At 39.5% G+C, this 20,548-nt stretch overlaps 1 protein-coding gene across 2 annotated transcripts; it reads right to left on the minus strand.

Annotated features, from left to right (window-relative positions):
* Positions 1-822: 822 nt before the first annotated feature.
* Positions 823-17,661, minus strand: kif4 (kinesin family member 4). 2 transcript variants are annotated; one of them, XM_041952271.1, is made up of 32 exons: positions 17,479-17,661; positions 16,326-16,460; positions 16,053-16,167; positions 15,570-15,760; positions 15,337-15,426; positions 15,005-15,171; positions 14,507-14,601; positions 14,223-14,342; positions 13,668-13,843; positions 13,439-13,500; positions 13,191-13,323; positions 12,865-12,923; positions 12,563-12,668; positions 12,209-12,316; positions 11,781-11,963; positions 11,068-11,171; positions 10,796-10,940; positions 9,757-9,867; positions 9,507-9,590; positions 9,219-9,332; positions 8,632-8,787; positions 8,395-8,492; positions 8,061-8,190; positions 7,788-7,958; positions 7,567-7,686; positions 7,373-7,450; positions 7,077-7,172; positions 6,605-6,772; positions 4,575-4,700; positions 4,037-4,165; positions 2,870-2,968; positions 823-1,888 (listed from the first exon to the last, which is right to left on the minus strand). In XM_041952271.1, the coding sequence occupies exons 2-32, from the start codon at positions 16,446-16,448 to the stop codon at positions 1,682-1,684; spliced, it is 3,864 nt and encodes a 1,287-aa protein (XP_041808205.1). In that variant the 5' UTR covers positions 16,449-16,460; positions 17,479-17,661; the 3' UTR covers positions 823-1,681. The 2 variants fall into 2 exon arrangements, with proteins under 2 accessions (XP_041808205.1, XP_041808207.1); XM_041952273.1 differs by lacking the exon at positions 4,037-4,165.
* Positions 17,662-20,548: the final 2,887 nt, after the last annotated feature.

A 20,548-nucleotide genomic window follows, 5' to 3' on the forward strand; every position in this document is an offset into this window, starting at 1 on the left:
TCAGCAGCTCACACACCTCAGTCTCCCAGCGGGAACGCCACCTCTCCATTAATAACTACCAGTGCTGACTTCTGGACCCGAATCTGTAAAAATAACCTCAGCAAGCGCAATAGCATTAACATACAGCTCATACAGTGTCGGGCCACTCATAGAATACACTGAAGCACCAGCATCACCACGCAGCACCGCTCCTCGTATTCTCCTCACCAGCTATCACCAAGAAGGCTCTCCTTTTAAACTGGACATCAAAAAACAAATGAAATATCGTACAGCGAAGAAAGAAAACAATGTCCGCCTCTCTCAACCAAGAAACAGCTGATTTCAATAAATTAAGCTACAGTGCTGCCTGATCCCCAGTGATGAACACATAATACATTCAATACCACAACGGAATAATACACATCTGCAGACTCACGCTTCATTTACTTGTTTTTATTTGCTTTTTTTTGTTCATTTTTGTATAACACCCATTCTAAATTTGCTTTCTTTTGTTTAATTTTATTTGCATTATCATTGTAATTAAGTTATTGATGGGGTGATGTCATGTTTTCCATTTATCAGTTTTTAGCAGTTTTACTTTATTTTTGTTATTACACGTGAATCAGATAACTTTTTTTGTTCTAAATGAATACTACTATAATCTTATTATTATGAATATGAATCTGATGAGAATTATTTTCACTTACTACCAACTCACACAGAAACACACACCTTCACTGTCAAACTATAAATTTCACCCAGTTTGCTGGACAGTGTCCCCTTGAATCCAGCACACTCACAAAACCACCGACACATACATCTTTTTCCTAATGGTACCAATTTATTTATATTGTTCTGTTTTATTTACCATTTTTTATTGTTTTTGGGATTTGTGAGAAAGGAATGTGTGTGTGTTAGTATATACAGTCATTCAGTTTTAAAAGCACTCAGAATAACCTGGTCTGCAGCAAAAGTAACCAACACAAGTAGAACAAATATACATTAAAATAATATCAATGCAGTGCTTCACTTTAAGATTTATTTTTTTTTAATTCAATGTAAAACAAAAAACAAACAAAAAAAAAAACAACCTTTCCACTAGTGATTACCTGCTAGGAAACGGCAATGAAAGTGAGTCAGACGTAAAAACATTAATCATCGACTAATGAATGAAATAAATTATTTGACATTAACTTGTGATGCTGACATATTAAACACATTCAGACAAGAACAAAACAGTTTGTTGGTCTTTAAAAACAAGATCTGACTGTCAGACTTTATTCAGCTCTGGTAGTAAAAGCACAGCGAAAAGCCTAAAGGCTGCTCCCCAAGACATTGTGTTAAAATGGTGTGTTGAACAGTGCTGGACTGTGTATCTGTGGACTGCTGAGTTGACATATTAACTAGGTAAATTTAGTCTTAGTCTTACTTTACGGGACATCATCATCATGTACTACATTAACCTACATTATGAACAGGCTATTTGATCATCTCAGTGTGAATTCCAGTAAATGGTTGAAGGCTTTGCTGCTGCCCAGTCCTTTTGTTACGCTCTACAGATAACAAAGCATTTTAGAATCAACAGCTACTTTCAAGTTACAGTACACAAGAGTTTAGTCACATAAAAAAATCACGATACTGACATAACATTGAAGGACGTACGGACACCTAATCTAAAAAGCCCTACCCTGCCCTGTCCTGATTACGATTCCTCGCTGATAGGAGTGCATCCAGAGAAAAAACTGTTCTGAAAACTCGTCAGGAGTCTTTTCTTCTTCTTGAGGAAGCTGACTGTTGTTCTGTCCTCCTCATAGTCATCCTCCTCCTCTTCCTCCTCTGGCAAGATCGGCTTGGTGGCCAATTGTAGGTCTGCAGTGGCATGTCCCATGTCTCCTATTTCTTTTAGCACCTACAATAGTGCATATAAGTACACCAGTGTTAGTTCTGCATTACATATTAAAGTACATTTAAATATTAAAGTACATTTAAATATTACTTTCAATATTTGTTGAAAGCTCAAGTGGCAACAAGCATTAAAGGCAAGATACTAGAGGTCAAAATATAGAAAGCAACCCAAATCACTGATCAATATTCTTCACAATTTTCTGAAATTTTATAGCCCATACAACTTATTGTTTAATTGAGAAAATAATCTACAGATTAATCAACGATGAAAATAATCATTACTTGCACCTATTAATGCTAGACTTTCATAAACATTAGCTAGCTAACATTAGCAGTAAATTTTAGCTTGCTAACGTTAATGTTCCAGCCTACATGTGGGTCTTGCTGACTGCTGATCAGTGGGGCGATCAGTGACATTGACTAACATTACTGAGCTCGATGCACCACGTGAAGTAATCTTTAGTCGCAAATCTAGAACAGATTTTTTTTAGCTGACAAAGTTTAAATCTAAATTCGGGGATGAAGTATGCTAAAAATGTTCAACTGCAGTTGTTTCCAGAATGGCGTCAGTAAAGAGGGAATATTACACTCATTCTGATCTTTTTAGCTGCAATGCTAAAAAGAGGGAGAAGTTTCCCTTCAGGGCTTTCTGACCTTATTCTATACACATACAGATGATAGCACACGTCCCTTTGGAACAGCAACAGCATGCTTTTTATTTACTCATGTTGGTGCAAAGCAGTGATTACTGTATGCATTGTAATATTCTAATCTCTGATTTCACATTAAAAACATTAACTTTATGTAGTTGATTACCTTTATTTAAAAGTGCCCCCCAAACTTTGTAAATACCCCAGTTCTTTAGACAGTGGAGGCAAGCAATGGCCCGAATATCTTTTAAATTTCCTACACTGTATGCCAATCATTTACAGGGCCAAATGGATGATTATTCCTTGTATTGTTAAGTCTTCAGAAGCCAGCTTACCTTCTTAGTGGGTGTACAAGATGGCGGCTTGAAGAAAGTGGTGTTGTCAGGGCTGACAGATGTGGAGTCTCTGGAAACGGCGTCTGCCTGACTTCCATCCTGAAATGAGTAAAAGGTTACCAATATGTTCCAACTTCTATGATGTTATAGTGGTTCTGGAACATACATGTGAAATTTGTTGGCTCTTTTTTGCAATTATTATTATCATCAAGTTGTTTGCAGGGGTTTAGAATGAGTATCAACGAGTGAGTCAAGATCTGAAGGATTAGATGGTTGGAACAGAAGGTAAACAGTAAATACAACCCCGATTCCACAAAATTTGAGACGAAGTGTAAATCAGAAATAAAACAGAATGTGATCATTTGTTAATCCTTTCTGACATATACGCAATTGAAAACAGTACAAAGACAATATATTTAATCTTTAACCTCATCACCTTCATTGATTTTATGTAAATATCTGCTTATTCTGAATTTGATGCAAACAAGTTGGGACAGGAGCAACAACAGACTGGGAAAGATGTGGAATAATCCAAAAACACCCGTTTGCTGCATGTAGCAAGTTAAGACTCTACCAGGAGAAGCAAAAGCCATATCAACAACGTCCAGAAATTCTTCAGATATCTCTGGGCCTGAGCTCATCTGAGACGACTGATGCAAAGTGAAAAAGTGTGCAGTGGTCTGACGAGTCCACCTTTCAGATTGTTTTTGGAAGTCATGTCCACTGGGCTAAGGAGGAAAACGACCATCTGTTACGGCTTTGGCCGTATTGTTCTGTTCTTTGTTGCTGTCCCTGTTTTTGTGTCAGAGTGAGTGTTCTCTCTTTTTGAGAGATTGATGGCGTAATCTGATTGGTCCCTGCAGCTGCCTCCAGCTTTTAAACCAGAGTCTTCCCCAGTTGCCGGTGGAACCTCGAGTTGGCAGCAGTGGTGTTTGATTCTGGCGCTTCAAGCCTTGTCCCCACATCTCACTTGTAGCTCTGTGTCGTATAGCTCTTTGTGGTGTTTTGTTTTTCGAAAAGACTAACTTGAACTTTACTAACTTCGTTGCACTGTAAATATATTTGCACTATTGTGTTTCTTTTTCTTTTCTTTATTGTAGCTGTTCACCTGTACATCAGGCCTTTTTTTGTTCAGTAGATAATAAATTTGTGGTTGATTTTTGGTACCTCGTTGGGAGAGTTGGGAGACAAGGTTTGGTCTTTTTTTCGTCCTCTTTTATGTTGCATCCCTGCTCCCATAGGCTGGATCGTAACACCATCCACACTGTTACCAGTGCAAAGCTCAAATGCCAGCATCTGTGATGGTATGGAGTGTGTTAGTGTTGATAGCATGGGCAACTTGCACATGTGTGAAGGCAGTTTGTGTCCTTCCAAACACTAACAGAGTGCTGTTGAAAGAGAAGGTGATGTAACACAGTGGTAAACATGTCCACCAACTTTTCTGGAACATGATGCTAGCATAAAATTCAGAGAGAGTGTGTATTCACAAAAAACAACAAAGTTTAGCAGTTTGAACATTAAATATCTCTTATACATTTATACTGTATGCATTGAATATAGGTCAAAAAGAATTTGCTAAATTTCATTTTGTTTTTATTTATGTTTTGCACAGTGTCCCAGCCTGTTTGGAGTCGGGGTTGTATAACTGCGTCACACGAACAGGGTAAGTTATCAGTAAATATCTGAAAATCATTGGATAATTTACCTCAACAGGCACCTGGATGTGAACATTGCGGCATTTCTCATGATCACACTGGCAGTTCTCCCCACACGTCATCTTTCCTTTGCGGCACCTGCACAGCTTGTTCACGCAGCGACCTTTACACGCACACTACAGAGAGAGAAACGACTTAGCATCGTGACATTTCTTTGCATCATAAGTAACCCACCTATTGTGATTCTACAAAGTTGTACAGTACAGCAATGAACTACATAAAGATTTAATACGCAGGTTCATTGCTGGGTTTCCTTTGAAGAGAGATGTCACAGGCTTTAAAATTTGAAACTTTTACCTAAAACTCTCAACTGAACAAACAGGTGAATTTGGATGGCACCTCTGCTCCTCCCTTATCGAATGCATTTTTGTGATTCTTTTAAAGAACATTAACACAAATGAACAAGTACAAAAGACAACAATAACACACATAAACATGCACAAAAAACAGAGCATTGTCTCTGCACTGTTAATAACACACACGAGTCCATTCCTTGACCTGTGTGGTAATCAATTAAAAAAGAAATGCTCATATTTAACATGAGACATATGTGCAAAAGGTAAATAAATTCCTCAAAAGTATAGTGTCTGGCTCCTATGACACATTTTCCCCTTTTATGAAATACAAAAACAGATCAGATTCCAGACAAGCAAATATGATTTTGTATGGTTGTGCAGATAACTCTGTCATTAGCCCGACCCACTCTCTAAATTCAGGTCTCACTCAGCTTTCCAACCACGGAGGACAACCCTAGCAGCTGAAATAAAGTCTGTTTGGGCTAGAACAAATGCTGGCTCAGAGAGGTTGGGTAGACAAAACCTGCCCCCTAAGAGGCACAGTTGAACTGATACAGTTGTTCCAGGCAGAACTCGAGGGCAGGACCACATTACATGGATAAAGGTGCCTTCATGCACTCCCATCACAAATCATTTTCTAGTAAACCCATTTTATGAAGATGGACGAGTGTAAAATAATATCAATGATGCATCTTATTGTGTAAATTTTCCCCCGAGCTCTTGTAAGTCAGCCTGCACTGAAACTGTCTTTGCTCAAGAGTCCTTATCAGTATTCAAATTCAAATCACTGTGCCAGATAAGACTGAGGTCCTCACAGTTGCCATATATCATGTTAGAAGTTATCTTATAAAACTACTTTTCACTTGCAAACATTTCCAGAAATCTCATCTTTTAGGTCAGATTATGCACTGAGGTCTTGACAAAATTTGAAAGTTTTATCAATGACCACATCAGCTGGTTTTCATATACCACTAGACAACAAGGAATGCCAAAAGATTACTTTTCTCTCCATGTTTATCCCTGGGTTGTTCCTAGGTGAAGGATACACCTGTACATAATGTTAAGTCTTGGTGAAGTCGGCCAGCCATTTTTGAAGTGCTATAAAATTGGATTAGTCTCTTTGCTCCCAGGCTTATTCAGAGAAGGCGTATTTTGCAACAGTGCTTCAACTGGACTGTAGGGGGCAGTGAGTTCTTGTTCTAACCCTAGATCAGTGTTTCTCAATCCTGGTCCTGGAGTACCACCGCCCTGCATGTTTTAGATGTTTCCGTGCTCCAACACACCTGATTCAAATGCTCAGCTCGTTACTGGACTTTGCTGAGGCCTGATAACAAGCAGTTCATTTGAATCAGGTGTGCTGGAGCAGGGAAACATCTCAAACATGCAGGGCAGTGGTACTCCAGGACCAGGCTTGAGAAACAGTGCCCTTGATGACTGATCTAATTAATCTGGCATTTTGCTAATTTAGCCATCTTGAAGGCATTACCAAACTGCACTATGCTACGCAGGGAAAGCCCACTTTTACCTCTTGTGGTATTAAGTTTATCTTCAGCATTTTGAATGATGTGACATCAATGGAATTATATGAAGGTCTTTTTCATAAGGCCTGATTTAATATCCTGGATATGATTTGCTCTCATGCTTCATGACCAGTCAGTGAGCACTGTGGACAGTCAGGATCTATGAGCTTACTGGTTTAACCCTAACCCTGATCCCAGTCTTACCCCAGTTGCTTTCTGTTTCTTTGAAATTCTGCGCCCCTTCTCAGGTTTGCTAGGTTGCCACTCATCCTCTTCCTTGTCATTCTCATCCTCACTGGAAGACATCAGCTCTTCAATGTTGATGGCCATATTCAGCGGTGCTTTAGCTGTGGTGAGGCGCTTCCCTTTAGGCTTTCATTGGTAGAGGACACAAGCAAAGGAAAGTCAACAAACACAAAGAAATGAAACATCTCAGTTCACAATCCCAGGAGTCCAGCTGCAAGGTTTGTCTTGCATAAAATCAAAAGAGGATTCTGTTCAGAGTCATTCATGCTCGGTGCAATGTGTTCTTTCAGTTTAAACACCGGCCCTGAATAAAACATTCTCAGTAGCTTTGGGGAAATAACATGAATTAGCCACCTTCGACATTAAAAACTGAAGTACATTGCATTTAAAAAACAAAAAACAGGAAGGCACAATATCTGCAATAACTTACTTTTGGAGGAATGTACTCAAACGAATCGTCTGGGCTGTTTTCATTGCTGGCTGCAAGGATTTTCTTTCCACTTACTAGGTGCAGCAATGAGAGTTTCTGTGGAGCAAAGAAAAACAGGCATGGTTTGATTTGAGCCTATCACATAGCTATCGTAAACAATTTTTTACCAGCATGTTATTTTAACATGTGGTCAATGTCATTAATTCACAACTATTTAAAACGATTTGTCATCTGAACATCAGGCTAATAAAAAGACAAATGGAAGCCAGTGATGTTGGACTAAATCATTCAGTTACCTGACTGTATTGTTCATTCTGCTCCACCAGTTTCTGGTTCTGTTCACTCAATTCTCGCAGTTTTTCAAGCTCTTCTTCCTAATATAATGTTAGAGATAACCACAGGATTAAAAATTCTGCACAAAATCTCAAAAACCAAGGAGAAATTCAGAGTCAAAGGTTGATTAAACACTCCTCAGCTAGTGGAGGCAAACCTGGACTTTGAGGCGCTGGAGAAGCTCCTTCTCCTTTGAACTCTGCTCATCTGTCTCCTTTGTTTCATCTGACTCTCCACCTATGGGTTTGCTCTGTAGCTGGTTAAGGAGGTAAAGGACCTGTGCAAAGAAAAAAAATACATACAATAGAAGATTTCAGAAATGTGCATGTCTCTAAAACCTGTAAATGTAACGGGTATATTGGAAAAAGTCATGGGCACCTTCTCTTGATGCCTCTGCTCTAGTTCCACCAACTGCTGCTGGTGCTCCATGTCCATGGTTGACATCACATTTCTCTCCTCAGCCAGCAGCTTCCTTAAGTCCTGTCCATTCCCTTTCTCCTGTTTGACTTCGCTTTCCAGCTTGGCACTGGCTATTTTAGCAGACACCAGCTACATAGAAGGGAAAATTTGATGTTTCTTGAAAATACAAACACCAACAAATGTGTGTTCTTATTTAACACACATAAAATAATGTATTAGCATTTTGCTCACCTCAGACATCAGGACCTTAAGGGCACTCTTGGCATCGACTATGCTTGTGATGCCATCTATGCGTTGTTTCAGACGGCCCTCACTATCTGCGACAAGAACTTTCTGCTGAAGGTCAGCTATCTGAGCATTCCTATGAACAGAAAAATCATTGCAAATGTTTACAATCCCCACAACAAGGTATTACATCTATGTTTTCTGTAGATGTTTTTGTTAAACTGACATTGTGGTTTGAAAGGCTCAGCTACTATAGGGAAGCAAGGCTGATGAAAGCTGGTCAAATGTTGAGGTGGAATTTTTAACATTTTGAGACTGACTGAGCTGTTTTATCACTCACCTGAGACCCATCTCTGTCTCCAAGTTCTCCACCTGTTTGGTCAGAGGAGCTTCCAGCGCCCCATGGCTCTCCAGCTCAGACATGATCAGCGTCCGACGCTGAAACACACCATAAAGCAAACGATTGATTCTTTGCAACCTTTTTACTTTGCTGGTGCACCGGATGTCTCACTTATTCTCAATTTTGTGCATATTCTCTTAGGTGGGCATGCATAACAGTAGAGAATTTACATCTAACCCTGATTTTGGCAGTGGGTCGCTCCCCTGACTCCATCTGCTGTTTGAGGTGGCTGATCTCCTGAGCCAAGACCTTCCTGTCGTCCAGCAGATCATTGAGGTGGCGCCGGGCCTCCTCCGTGCTGACCATCACCTCCACTTCGTTGAGAAACCAAGTCTGAACACATGAATACAGTCACAAAGTTGAGGCAGCAAAATTGTAATTGTCTACCTGGTTGGGTATCTTCACATATGGACAACAACACTGGATGTTATATCAGTAATAATTAAAGATGCACCAATATGGAATTTAAGGCCCAATAACTGATGATCATCTGCTTGTTGTGGCTGAACACATCGCATTTCAAGTTTATGTTTGGTTTGTTCAGCAAGTACTTGATACCTAACTTGTCGACAAGCGCTGATACAGAGCAGAGAAGTGAAAGGGGAATGGCAGAGAGGTAAAGCCCCCACTCAGAACTGGGTATTAATAATAAAAATAGAGTCTGGGAAAAATTCAAGCAGATTTCATAGGACCCAAGTTAACTCTAGGAGACCACATACAAGTCTTTGTGGCTGCAGAGATGCCCTAGAACCAAGTTTTACTACCTTTATTCTTGCAGCAGTTCCCTCCTTTCCTCTATTATGGGCATCTTTGCGTTTTTCTGCCACCTCACTTCTCTTCTGTAGGGCATCTTTCAGCCGCTTGTTTGCAGCTGCAGCCTGTGGGGGGAAAAAAAACTTGCAATAAACTGCTTTCCAGTTTCACTATTTCTTCACACCTTCAAAATATAAAAATACATACTATTTCACGTATGTTGCAAATATCAAATCCGGCATATTTACTTCTAGATCACATAAATGAACCTGCACAGACAACAGATGAAGAGGCCTCACCTCCTCAGTTTTACGACGCAGAACATTGGCCTGCTTCTGGAAATCCCTCTCAAGTTTAATCAACTCATACTGACGTTTACGATCCTGTAAAACAGATAAAGATACACTGTGGGGTTCACAAAGCCAAAGAACCACAATTATCAAATATAAGGAAAAAAGGATTTAGCTGCAAGATTTGATGGATTGACTTTATGAATGAAATGTTGGTGAAGGAGAATGTCCTGCATTGATCAACATGATCTTCACATACCTTTTCCTTCAGCTGCAACACTTCCCTGTCCTTCTTGCTCTTCCAGTGTCTGAATTTGTCAGAGTCCTCCCTCATCTGCCTCATCAGTTGTGTCCGCTGGGTCTTCATGGCCTGTGAGAACACAGGGTTACTGTGCTTGGTTTTGGCATCTGTGGCTTACACTTGAAACAAGTACTGTTAAATATTAGCAATGCTCTATGCCAACTCACATGATGCACATGATGATACCATGTGATGAAAGTAGAAAAATGTTTTATATTTTTGGTCTGAAATTTATCTGCCCACAGTGTTCTGTATAACTCCAGTGAATGGCCAAAGAATCAAAGACTCTGTGTACTGTCACTGCTACTTGGTTCATGTGACATTAGCAGACTAGACTAACAAGAACATTTATAGTATTGCTAAAATACTATACTAATAATACTGACCCCAGAATGGTCAACTTAGTTCTATGATGGTATCATGACAATTACACGTGGTCTGTGTATATGACCACGTGTTACTGTGTTAAAATCTTCTACAATTTATCATCAGTTTTATACTTTCACTTTCTGAATATCTGATTAGATTATGTTAAACCTGATGAACATCAAATCCTCAAGGATGTTCGGATTTGGAGACGAGGTGCAGGATGTGAAATCTGATTGGCTGTTCAAATACATTTCTATTCTATTAACATCTGAAAACCTTAGCAGGCTGTTTAAAGACACTGGGCCAATAAATGTTGGCCATAAATACATATATACCCTGTATTTCCGTTGTGATGACATTATGGAAAGGTGTTTCATAGTTCACGAGATGGCATGACATTTAAACAAAATTCATGGAAAACCTTTGTGATGGTTCTAGACTGAAAAATAAACCTTCATCAATATATTTGGTATGAAAACAGTCATACAGATATTAGAAAAATTGACTGCATCCTAAATAGTATTAGTGTGTGTTTCCAATTAAAATAAAAAAAATGCACCCCTCACCATCAAAAGAACTCAATAAAAGTAATAATGAAATAGAAGTAGTGAAGAAAAGCACTGGTTACCTGTATCTCCTGCATGAGCTTGCTAACTTTCTGAACAGAGGACTCTTTGAGTTTCAGCAGTTTAGACTGCTCAAGAAGCTTCTTCTTCATGTCTGCAAGCTGGCCCTCAAGTTCCTGCAGCCTCTTCCTCCGCTGCTCACTAAGCCTAGAAGAAGGCGGTGCATGTCAAATGGAGAAGGAAGTGAGGAGTGAATACTTCTGGGATTACTTTACTTTTATGTAAAAAAAAAACAAATATTAATACAGGCACAACCAAAAATCAGCATTCATACTTTGCCTGGTTAGTGTCTTTCTTTGCAGAGTGAAGTGCCAAAACCAGGTCATCTTTCTCTTTCTGCAGCGAGTCCACTGCTGACTGTAGATCGTGCACATTTTTCTGTAGGATAAAATGCCCAGAAGATTAACTTCTGCATCATGCTTTAAACTTAGCCCATCTCAACTCCTACAGCAGTGTCTCTCCAACTGAAGAGAGACATGACAAAGTTTGACAATTACCGTCTTACAGGTCAACATGGTACCATAGATGTTAGGGTAGGGCAATATGTCAAATTTTCCAGCCATTCATTTCACTCGATCAGTGAACCAAGATGAGCTCAACTGCCTCGTTAACTCATCATAAACCGTACTTCATTCAGAAAAAAACATTGTTGTTAGTCTTTGCATTGTTCTGTTATCAACTCTGCTTTGGTTGAACTAAACCTTTAAAATCACAGAGTTATATAAATATAAAATAAAAGATAACATATTCTGGCTTTTCTCCCCCCTGCTTCTCTCTGCTGCTGCTGCTTGCCGATCGGCATCCCAGGGAAAAGAAACAAAACACTGTGATGGAGTCTGCCAATGGTCTCTAGCCACCATATCCCACACAACCCACCCCTACACAGTACACCCTTCATATTTTTTGTGCATGGTACAGCATCTTCACCCACTTTTCCAAAACACTCACGTTACAAAATCTGTGTCAGCATGTGCAAATCCCTCTTACCTGGTGCTCCGACTGCATCGGCTCCAACTGGGTGTCATTCTGGCACATTTTCCTCACAAAAGCTTCCTTCAGGCTCAACACTTTGTTCAGGTCAATCAGTTCCTTGGAGAGCTGGGCCTGCCGCAGTGCGTGACGGGTCGTAAAGGCCTCTGGGGAGTCCTTATCAGCAATGGCAGTGACATCCTGTTAAATGTGGTACAGGTGGGAAATGTATTTTTGGATCAATTAATGTGTGCAAGAGAAGAAACGTGTTAACATAGTACATTTGGTAAAAAATACATAGCTAGCACATTTATAGAACAGTACAAAGAGTGTGCGCTCAGTGTGGACAGCACAACACTACTGATTTCTTGATTTAGTAAAGTATCTTTGATATTAAGTATCATCTAATTATGATATAACCACTTAAGAACAACATTTTAACGTACTGATGGGGACTCATCTGCTGCATTTTTACTGCCATTCCCAGATAACTCAGGTCCATCCTCTCCTGCAGCCATAGCATCAATGGAGGCGGCGATGCCTGCGCTCTCATTCTTTAAAAAACGCAACAAACAGTAAACCATGAAATTCAGTATCATCATCTAATCAAAAATATTGTATTTAAATTGGTTCTACTTACTGAATAAATTCTGATAAAATAAACAAAAAAACCTCAAAACTTCATTTGTACCGTCACATTCATTAAATAGTAGCTAACAAATATAAAGCCCAATGTAAATGTCAGTATTACTACACACAGCTGTCTACTGGTGGATTATAACAGAATCTGACTTGTGTACCTTGAGCTCCAAGATGATGTCTTGCAGGTTTCTCATCACCTCAACGTTCTCCTTCAACTCCTGGTCCTCCAGTGTCTCCAACACTTTCTCAAGATCCACTGTACATCTGAAATAAAGATGAATGTAGAGTATGGCTCACTATGATCACTGTGGCAGCGGTAAACAAGAAACAGCTGAAATCATGAACACTAACTTATTAGACACCAAACAAAGCTTTTGTACAGGAATAACCCGAGCATTGTGTGTCATCTTTGTCAGAACCATCCTGAAGCCCCGCTGGCTTCATGCCCTTGTGAACTTACGCTGCATGGTGCCGTAGTTGTTCCAGTTTGCTCTGTAGTTTATCATTTGCTTGTTCTGTCTGTAAAGTACAGCAAGCACAATGTGATTAACATCATGGAGTCAAAAAGTGAACTGTGAGAGAAAGGACATGTAAAAAAGATAAACTGTAGACTGTGCCAATCAAGTATTTCTTGCCAGCTCATGTTTTGTATCAATGCCTGTTTCAATAATCTTGGCTTTTTCTACCCATGAGTACAAACAACACACATCATCACTCGTAGTAACAGTTTTCTCATCAGCTTTCAACAATGACTGTGGAGGAAGGATTAGTAAATCTCTGGCTCACCATAATGATTTTCTCAAACATGAAGGCAGTCTGTCCGGCTGCCTCACTCAGCTCCCTGCTTAGCTTATTGTTCTCATCCTGCAGAGCGCGGTTCCTTTCCAACAGCTTAGTCACATTCTCTGCTGACTCTGGCCTGTAACAGAGGGACTGAGTAACCGTTATGGCCTTTTGTTATGGGTAATAGGTACCCTGGGATGCATCTATCTGACATTCTGTGGGATATTGGTTTATTAGGAAATGTGTCTTACCCAGAGAGCACTGGAGCTACTCCTCCACGGGCATGAAGTAGCATCACTTGCAGCTCCTGAACCTAAGAGTATGAATCAAGACATTTACTACATTTCAAATGGATAAAGAAAGGTGTGTATCATAAACAAAGATTTCCAACTTGTAAACAGGTAACTGAACAACATTTAATTTGCAGTATTGTTACATAAGCCAATGGCAGTTTTGAGGTCTGACTGACAATTTTCGTACCTGTTGTTTCAAACGGTTCATTTCTGCAGCTCTGGGGTCAATATTGACGATAGGTTTGTTTTTAATCTTGCGAGCTCTGTCAGCATATCGCAGCGTGTTGATGGTCTCTTCCATGTTTGAGTCTGCAGGACTGATGCATGCAATCATCAAAGTGTGGCTATTGCCCCCCAAAGAGTCTGATGAAACAAACAGGAAACAGTTCACAAAAGCACTTTGTAGAATTATTCTGCAGTCTTTCATTATGTTACATTGTAGCTGCTTCTAATGCCTGCCTGTTTAGATGTAGATTAACCAGTAATGCTGCCATATCCTGTTCAGCATGGACCAACATCACACAAAACAAAATGAACAGAGCAGGAAAACAAAGTTTCATTTTGTGTTAACAGAACAGATGCAGCCATGAAAATCTTTCCATTAGACAATCAAAGCAGAATTCCTACTATATGCTTTCCAAATACGACTTGTTCATGTTTGAAGGTCCTCAAAGTGAGGATGGTATCCGAGCCTGCCCTAATGACCACTGAGTATTTTCTGAACATCTAAATCAAAGCTTACCTTGTAGCAGGCGGGTGAGCTTGGAGTCTCTGTAAGGAACAAAGGCATTTTTCTTGCTTTCATCCCCCAAGGCACTGATCACATTACCCAAAGACAAAAGGCCACGATTGATGCTGATGCCTGAAGATGAAAATGAATAGCATCCAAACAGAAATGCTGTTATCAAGCAAATCTTTACAATACAGAGACAACACAGCAATGTTATAGTACAGCATATCTCATTGGGAGAATCACAAATTGTGGGTTGGGAACATTAAATTTAAGGAAAAACATATTCTGATTACCTTCCTTTAAACGATCTCCCTCCGCTTTGGTTTTCTTTTGCCTTTCTGAACCAGCCAGATCCACCAGGTGCAACTTTGAAACAACTGAGTCCACTCTGCAAAAAAACGGTACACAAATATTAAAACTGCAGAAGATAGTGCTTTCAAAATGTTGTTTAATGAGCCACAGAATCTGACCTGCACATACACACTAACCTAGCTTGAGGCCAATATCATATTGGATTTTAATGAAAACAGCACAAACACAAAAAAAATCAAATCAAATCTGTTTTGGTCAAATTAAACAATATCAATTTGATCTCTACAAAACTGTTTTAATAAAGATGTATTTATGATTGTCTACCTAAAAACACTACAGAAAGCAGAGTGCATTTTGTGCGCTTGTCTCTGCATGTCATTTTTAAAGCTTCACTATGTGTAAAGTCAAAATATTGTACGTTAAGGTTAAAGGGGACTAACATTAACTGAAATGATTATGAGAAAAATCATCAAACAGACTTGTCTGTTCCTCTGCGCTGCTCCAGAGTGATGGTGAAGATAGCATGTGAGCGTGAAGAAGCGGCGTTCATCGCTGTGGAACCCACGGTGCGAGCAGAATTTCCAACCTCCAGACAACCCACCATCTCATGGGCAGTGAACACTTTCCTCTCAGTTAAACCCACAATCTGAAAAATAGAATATTTTCAACAAAAACAAAAGCTGACAGACAATATTATACCTAAACATGTAACAATTAAAAAAACTGTGAGGTTTATCTTTCTATAGACTATATGCTTCAAAGCAATGCAACAAAACATGTATTAATTCTTGTCATCATGTCAGTCACCTACCTTAATGCCATCTTTAGGGTCTTCCCGAATGCTGATGGCAGGTTTATCTTTAGATGTACACAGCAAGTCCAATATGTCTTCATTGTAGATCTACAATCAAAAGGAAGAAAGCTTAACTAAATCACTTTAAAAGGCCATCGAGCAATGAAATAACATTTGCTGGATGTCAAGAAACACAATAAAAGTCTAAATGCGTAAAAAATTATCTACACAGCGTAAACATGTCCACCGACCTCCAGGTAGGATACTGCCAAACAGAATTCAGAGTCTGTCCTCTTCTCCTTTTCCTCAAAGATCCTTCTGATAACTCGTGGAATAACTCCTACTGAAGGATCATTTTCTTGAGCTGATGTGTATGTTCCTCCCATGGAAAAGGTCTTCCCTGATCCCGTCTGTCCGTATGCAAGTACGGTGGCATGGTAGCCTACAAAAAACAGGACAATTTAGCAAGGATACACACATCAAAATATTTTTATAGCAATCTAACATCTTAGCTAATATAATTATATTTTCCCAATGTATCAAATGTAATTTTCATTTGTCTGCAGCCAATGGTAAGTACAGTCTCCACTGAAGTGTCTGTGATCAAAACCATGAATCCCAAACAGTTCTTATGTTGCAGATCCTGGACTGTCACCTCCCAGGACGGGTGTAAAAACAAAAAGACAATTATCTCTCCAGCTTCAATAAAGCATCATGTTCAAAACTATAGCTACCTTTGAAAAGTCCATTCAGTAAGGATGACACAGCCGTATTGAAGACTTCTTCTTGTTCAGCAGTGGGATCAAATACAAAATCATAAGTGAATGCTTTCTCTGTGCCAATGATCACCTGAAAATGAACAACAATGCAGCAAGTTTTACATACTGTAGTTGGAAAATAGTGTCGTTGCATTAAATTAAATATATAAATTGTACCCACATAGATATAATGCACAAAACATTACTCTGAAACAGACAAAGTATTTTCCTCAACTGTTGAGTACAGACCTGTGGCTCCCCAGGCACAAAAGTGAGACAACACTGACATCCTTCATTGATCTCTTTAGGTACCAATGGGCGACATCGCAAGGCAACCCGCACTGGGATCCCCTTATCATCCTCATTTGTCATGATGCAATGCTCCTACAGTTAGAAACAGAAGCGGTTATCATAATGAAGCCAAGGAATATCAGTCCAATACTATGACAAGACAACATTTCATCAAAATTTTGAACGGACAAAAGACTTTGATAAACCTTCATTTTCAATAAGAGACAACAGGGACATTAAACAGTGATGACACTGATTGCAATGGCAGGTGTTGAGATACAGTTGTTTCCATCATCAAAATGAGCAGATTTCCTCCAGTGCTGACATGAATAATGAAACATCATGTGAACAGATATGTAGATATCAACAGAGAAATCGGGGTTATAGAACTGAAATAAAAGGGAAAATCTCTGGTAAAAGAAGAAATTACGACGTGCTAATGCAATTATCTCAAAGCTTAACGTCAGCATCTACAAACGTGGATAACTGTCTCAACGTTCAGTAATATTAAATAATGAACTTGACGCTGGCATCGTTTCTTTTCTTTTTTTTTTTTTAGACGTGATATCGACATGTTTTATTGGGTAGGAGCGTCTAACGGTGAATTAGAACATGTCCACATGTCAGTAAAATCTCAATGGGTGTTGTTATGGAGTCCAGGGAGTTGGTCCATTATTCAGTAACGTTTTCTACGATGCAGCTCGACGATTTGTCTGAGGATGACATCTTAATCTATAGCCCATATTCCGTCCAGACAGTTATCAACAGAACTATGCACTACTAAACTATTTTTGTTATTGATTATAGTTTTACCTCTTGCGTCACTAAGTTGACCTGTCTCCATGATACATAGGCCAGTTAGCTATAACGCTAACGTTACCTATCATTAACGTTGCGTCAATGAAGGCACACTGCAAAACCAGCTACCAACTTCATTGTTAGCCGTTGAAGTGCCATTTCTGTTAAATTAGAAACACTTCCAATGGACAAATGGAACGTCTTCAACACAGTTGTCGGAAGACAGTTAAGTTAAAGTTGGCGTCAGTTTGCAATTAACTAAGTTAGCTAGCTGCAGTCATTAGCAAGACGGTGACATCAACGTTAACGTTACCTTCTCACGTTTCCTCCAGTACCAAATATCACGAAAACTGCATTCACCAGGTCTGGTTGATAAAGAATAGCACTACGATTGGACGATATTAACAAAACTTTACTTGTTGCAGCTTTTTTGATTTACTTTTGTCCTTTGTCCGTGTACTTAACATCAATATCTATGAGATGAATGTTGTTGCTGCCCGCCACTTTCAAACACCGAGCTCCGCCTCCCCCTTCTTCTTCTTCGTGGATTTTATGGCAGAGTCAACGTAAGTCGGAAGCATTACTGACATCTACAGGATGAAAATAAAAATGCAGTATTGGTATAACAAGGACAGAAAAAAGGAGACAATTTTCACTGTACACACATGCTACATGCAGCTCCCGATCACAGCTATTCGTTGTTCCATGTCTTCTTCACAGTGATAATTCCTGATTTTCATCCATATTGCGTTTTTCTGATGCATCCAGAAAACTGGATATGGGCTATTTGACAGAGCAGGCAATCAACAAATTCATCAAGACTTTGATGTTCAGAAACTAAAGGGGTTCTTTTAATTCTGACTGTTTAAACAAATCATCCAGTCTATAAATGAGTCAGCATTCAAATGCTTGTCCCAATGAACTAAGCATACACGGAATGGCAATACTCCGTATGGCTGTGAGAGGATAAAATGTACATCTATACTATGGTGGTAATCAAATAAAACAAATGAATAACTAACTGGATTTCTGTGTTGATTTTTTTTAGTTTGCATATAACTCCAGCCTGCATGGTTAACCTATGTCACTGAATTCTCTATGGTGGCTTGAAAGAGTGAAAGCAGGAAAACAATGAGAGCAAGTAGAAAATACGGCTAATTTCCTAGATGACCAATAACACAAAGCAACCAAAACAAGGGTGTCACACAGAGTGAAGCGAGTGAGCAACAAAACCATGATGCCCAGGCAACAGCATGTGACTCAGTAATTGTGTTGATACAGCTAAGAAATAAAAAGCTTCTCACTTCAAGATAAGTGCAAATAGAGGAGGAACATACAGCAGAAGGGAAGCTGAGTGGGTGACATGACATCCCTCTTGATGAGGTGGGTTTTCAGCCTACAATGGAAAATGGGGAGTGACTCTTCTGTTCTGGCTGGAAGAGAAAGGTCATTACACTGGGAGCCAGAGGGGGAAACAGCTGAGTCCAGATAAAGTGATGACAACGTTTCTGCAGGGAAGAGAGAGCTAAGCAGGCTATACAGACTCGTGCTGCACTTGTGTGCTTCTGATAAGCTGCATTAACATTTCCAGAAATTCCTCCACAAGGTGATGTTCACACACAAGCCGAACCAAAATGTTTCTCCTGCATCCAAACTTTGTCCAAGCAATACATCAGAGGATTTATTAAATGGACAGGAGACAAGCACTTACAGCACTGTTGTAATTGGGTCCTATGCAGCCCATGACCTTTATCAACCTTGTGACCACTGGCATCTGCAGCAACACTGATGGAGCTTACCCTGTCCAACACAGATGTCACATTTTCACAGTATGAATGAATTGGCTATGGGAGCGCATGTCCACCATCATGTTGCAAACTGCTGTGATAAAATGCCTTTTGACGCTGGCTTCTGGCTTGTATAATCACTGTACTGATTGTTTATCATCCATTACTGAGCATCTGAAACCACAGAGATAATGGTACAGAAGGTATGGGGGGGGGGGGGGGGGGGGTTCAGAGTGCTGTGAAACTCCAGTGGGTGGAGATATTATGTGCCAAAACATGAGATTAGCCAACAATAAGTGATTGTTTTAATATGCAGAAATCTCAGCAGGAGTCTTGAGAAGTAATCATTTGGGTCACTATTGATCAAACCCCTGCTGATATACTATAGCCATTATATGCCACAGTTATTTTCCCATTCAAGTCCCATTCAAATGCATTTCTGTTCAGCAAGAGATGTAGTACACACTGTGTTGTTTTCTCTTTTTTGACTGTTTGAAGCACCTGAGAAGCTTTACTGAACTTTCTGTTTATTATCATAAGCATGGCTCATTCTCTGTCTTCAGTCAGCTACTGTACACATAGTCTCAGAGGGAAGTGAGTCCTGCTGGTGCGGGAAATTCCACCACAGGGTCTAATAGCAACACGCCAGATTGTCTCTGCTCCCAAGAATAGAACAGACAGTGAATGGATGGAAAGAACCAAGCTATTATGCTCATTTATATTCACCGAATGATGCTTTGGCATCTGCTTTTTATTCTTAAATAGGAAGATTACAATGCCAATGATAATGCTCTCAGCACAGCCAATTGGAATTACTTAAAGCTACATTGACCTTGAACAGCAGTGCCCACTCTTATAGTGTAGCTGGAATGGGAGGAAATTGAGGCAGCTTCCCCTTTTCCTGTTGTAGTTTCCAAAGATAATCTACATGGGGTGGATTGTATTGCAATGACATCACCTCTGCCTAAAATCCAGTGGTTGCATGAATGGGGTTTTGAAGAGGATGCACTCTGCTCTGCAGCTCTAAGCTATATGCACGTACCAGCTTCATGCTCTACTAAGCTAAATGCTCTGTAATAGGGTTTCCCATCAACTGTCGGGAATTTAATATATGATCAAAAGAATAAGTATCTAAAATAATAATTGAGTCTGCTGAGTATCAGTTAATCAGAGGGAGCATTTTGCTGCAGAAGTTTATCACTGACGTATTAGCAAGATCAAATCACCCATTTCTCACATTCCATCAGAGCTAATTTAAAGAATTCATGACTTTCTATCACACCGTATCACATCATGTCATAATGGCTGAGGCTGTTTTCCACATTATTCTTTTGACACATATTTTTATGTAGAAAGAAATGCAATCCTTGGCAGTTTCTGTAATCACGAAAAGAATTAAAGGGATATTTTATGGTGACTATTTTAGTCTGCACAGTAAAACAACAGTTTTTTTCTGTTGTTTTTTTTTTACTGTTTAAATAATCTACAAACAACCTGCACAGAAAAGGAAAGTCATGTGAGTTTTGACCCCACTGCAACAGCATTTGCATGAATTACTAGCCAGTGCAAATGGAAAAGAGGTGGTGCAATGATTTT

This window comes from Chelmon rostratus, chromosome 14, assembly GCF_017976325.1.
Source record: "Chelmon rostratus isolate fCheRos1 chromosome 14, fCheRos1.pri, whole genome shotgun sequence".
NCBI lineage: Eukaryota > Metazoa > Chordata > Actinopteri > Chaetodontiformes > Chaetodontidae > Chelmon > Chelmon rostratus.

Bases quoted from the DNA above. Each gene is read 5' to 3' on its own strand.
- kif4 (XM_041952271.1), bottom strand. From the start codon at position 16,448: ATGACAAATGAGGATGATAAGGGGATCCCAGTGCGGGTTGCCTTGCGA. The intron at 15,172-15,336 runs GTAGGTGACTGA...TCTATTTTTCAG, and splicing joins ACCCTAAAGATGGCATTAAG to ATTGTGGGTTTAACTGAGAG. The intron at 7,959-8,060 runs GTGAGCAAAATG...CCTTCTATGTAG, and splicing joins TTAAGGTCCTGATGTCTGAG to CTGGTGTCTGCTAAAATAGC.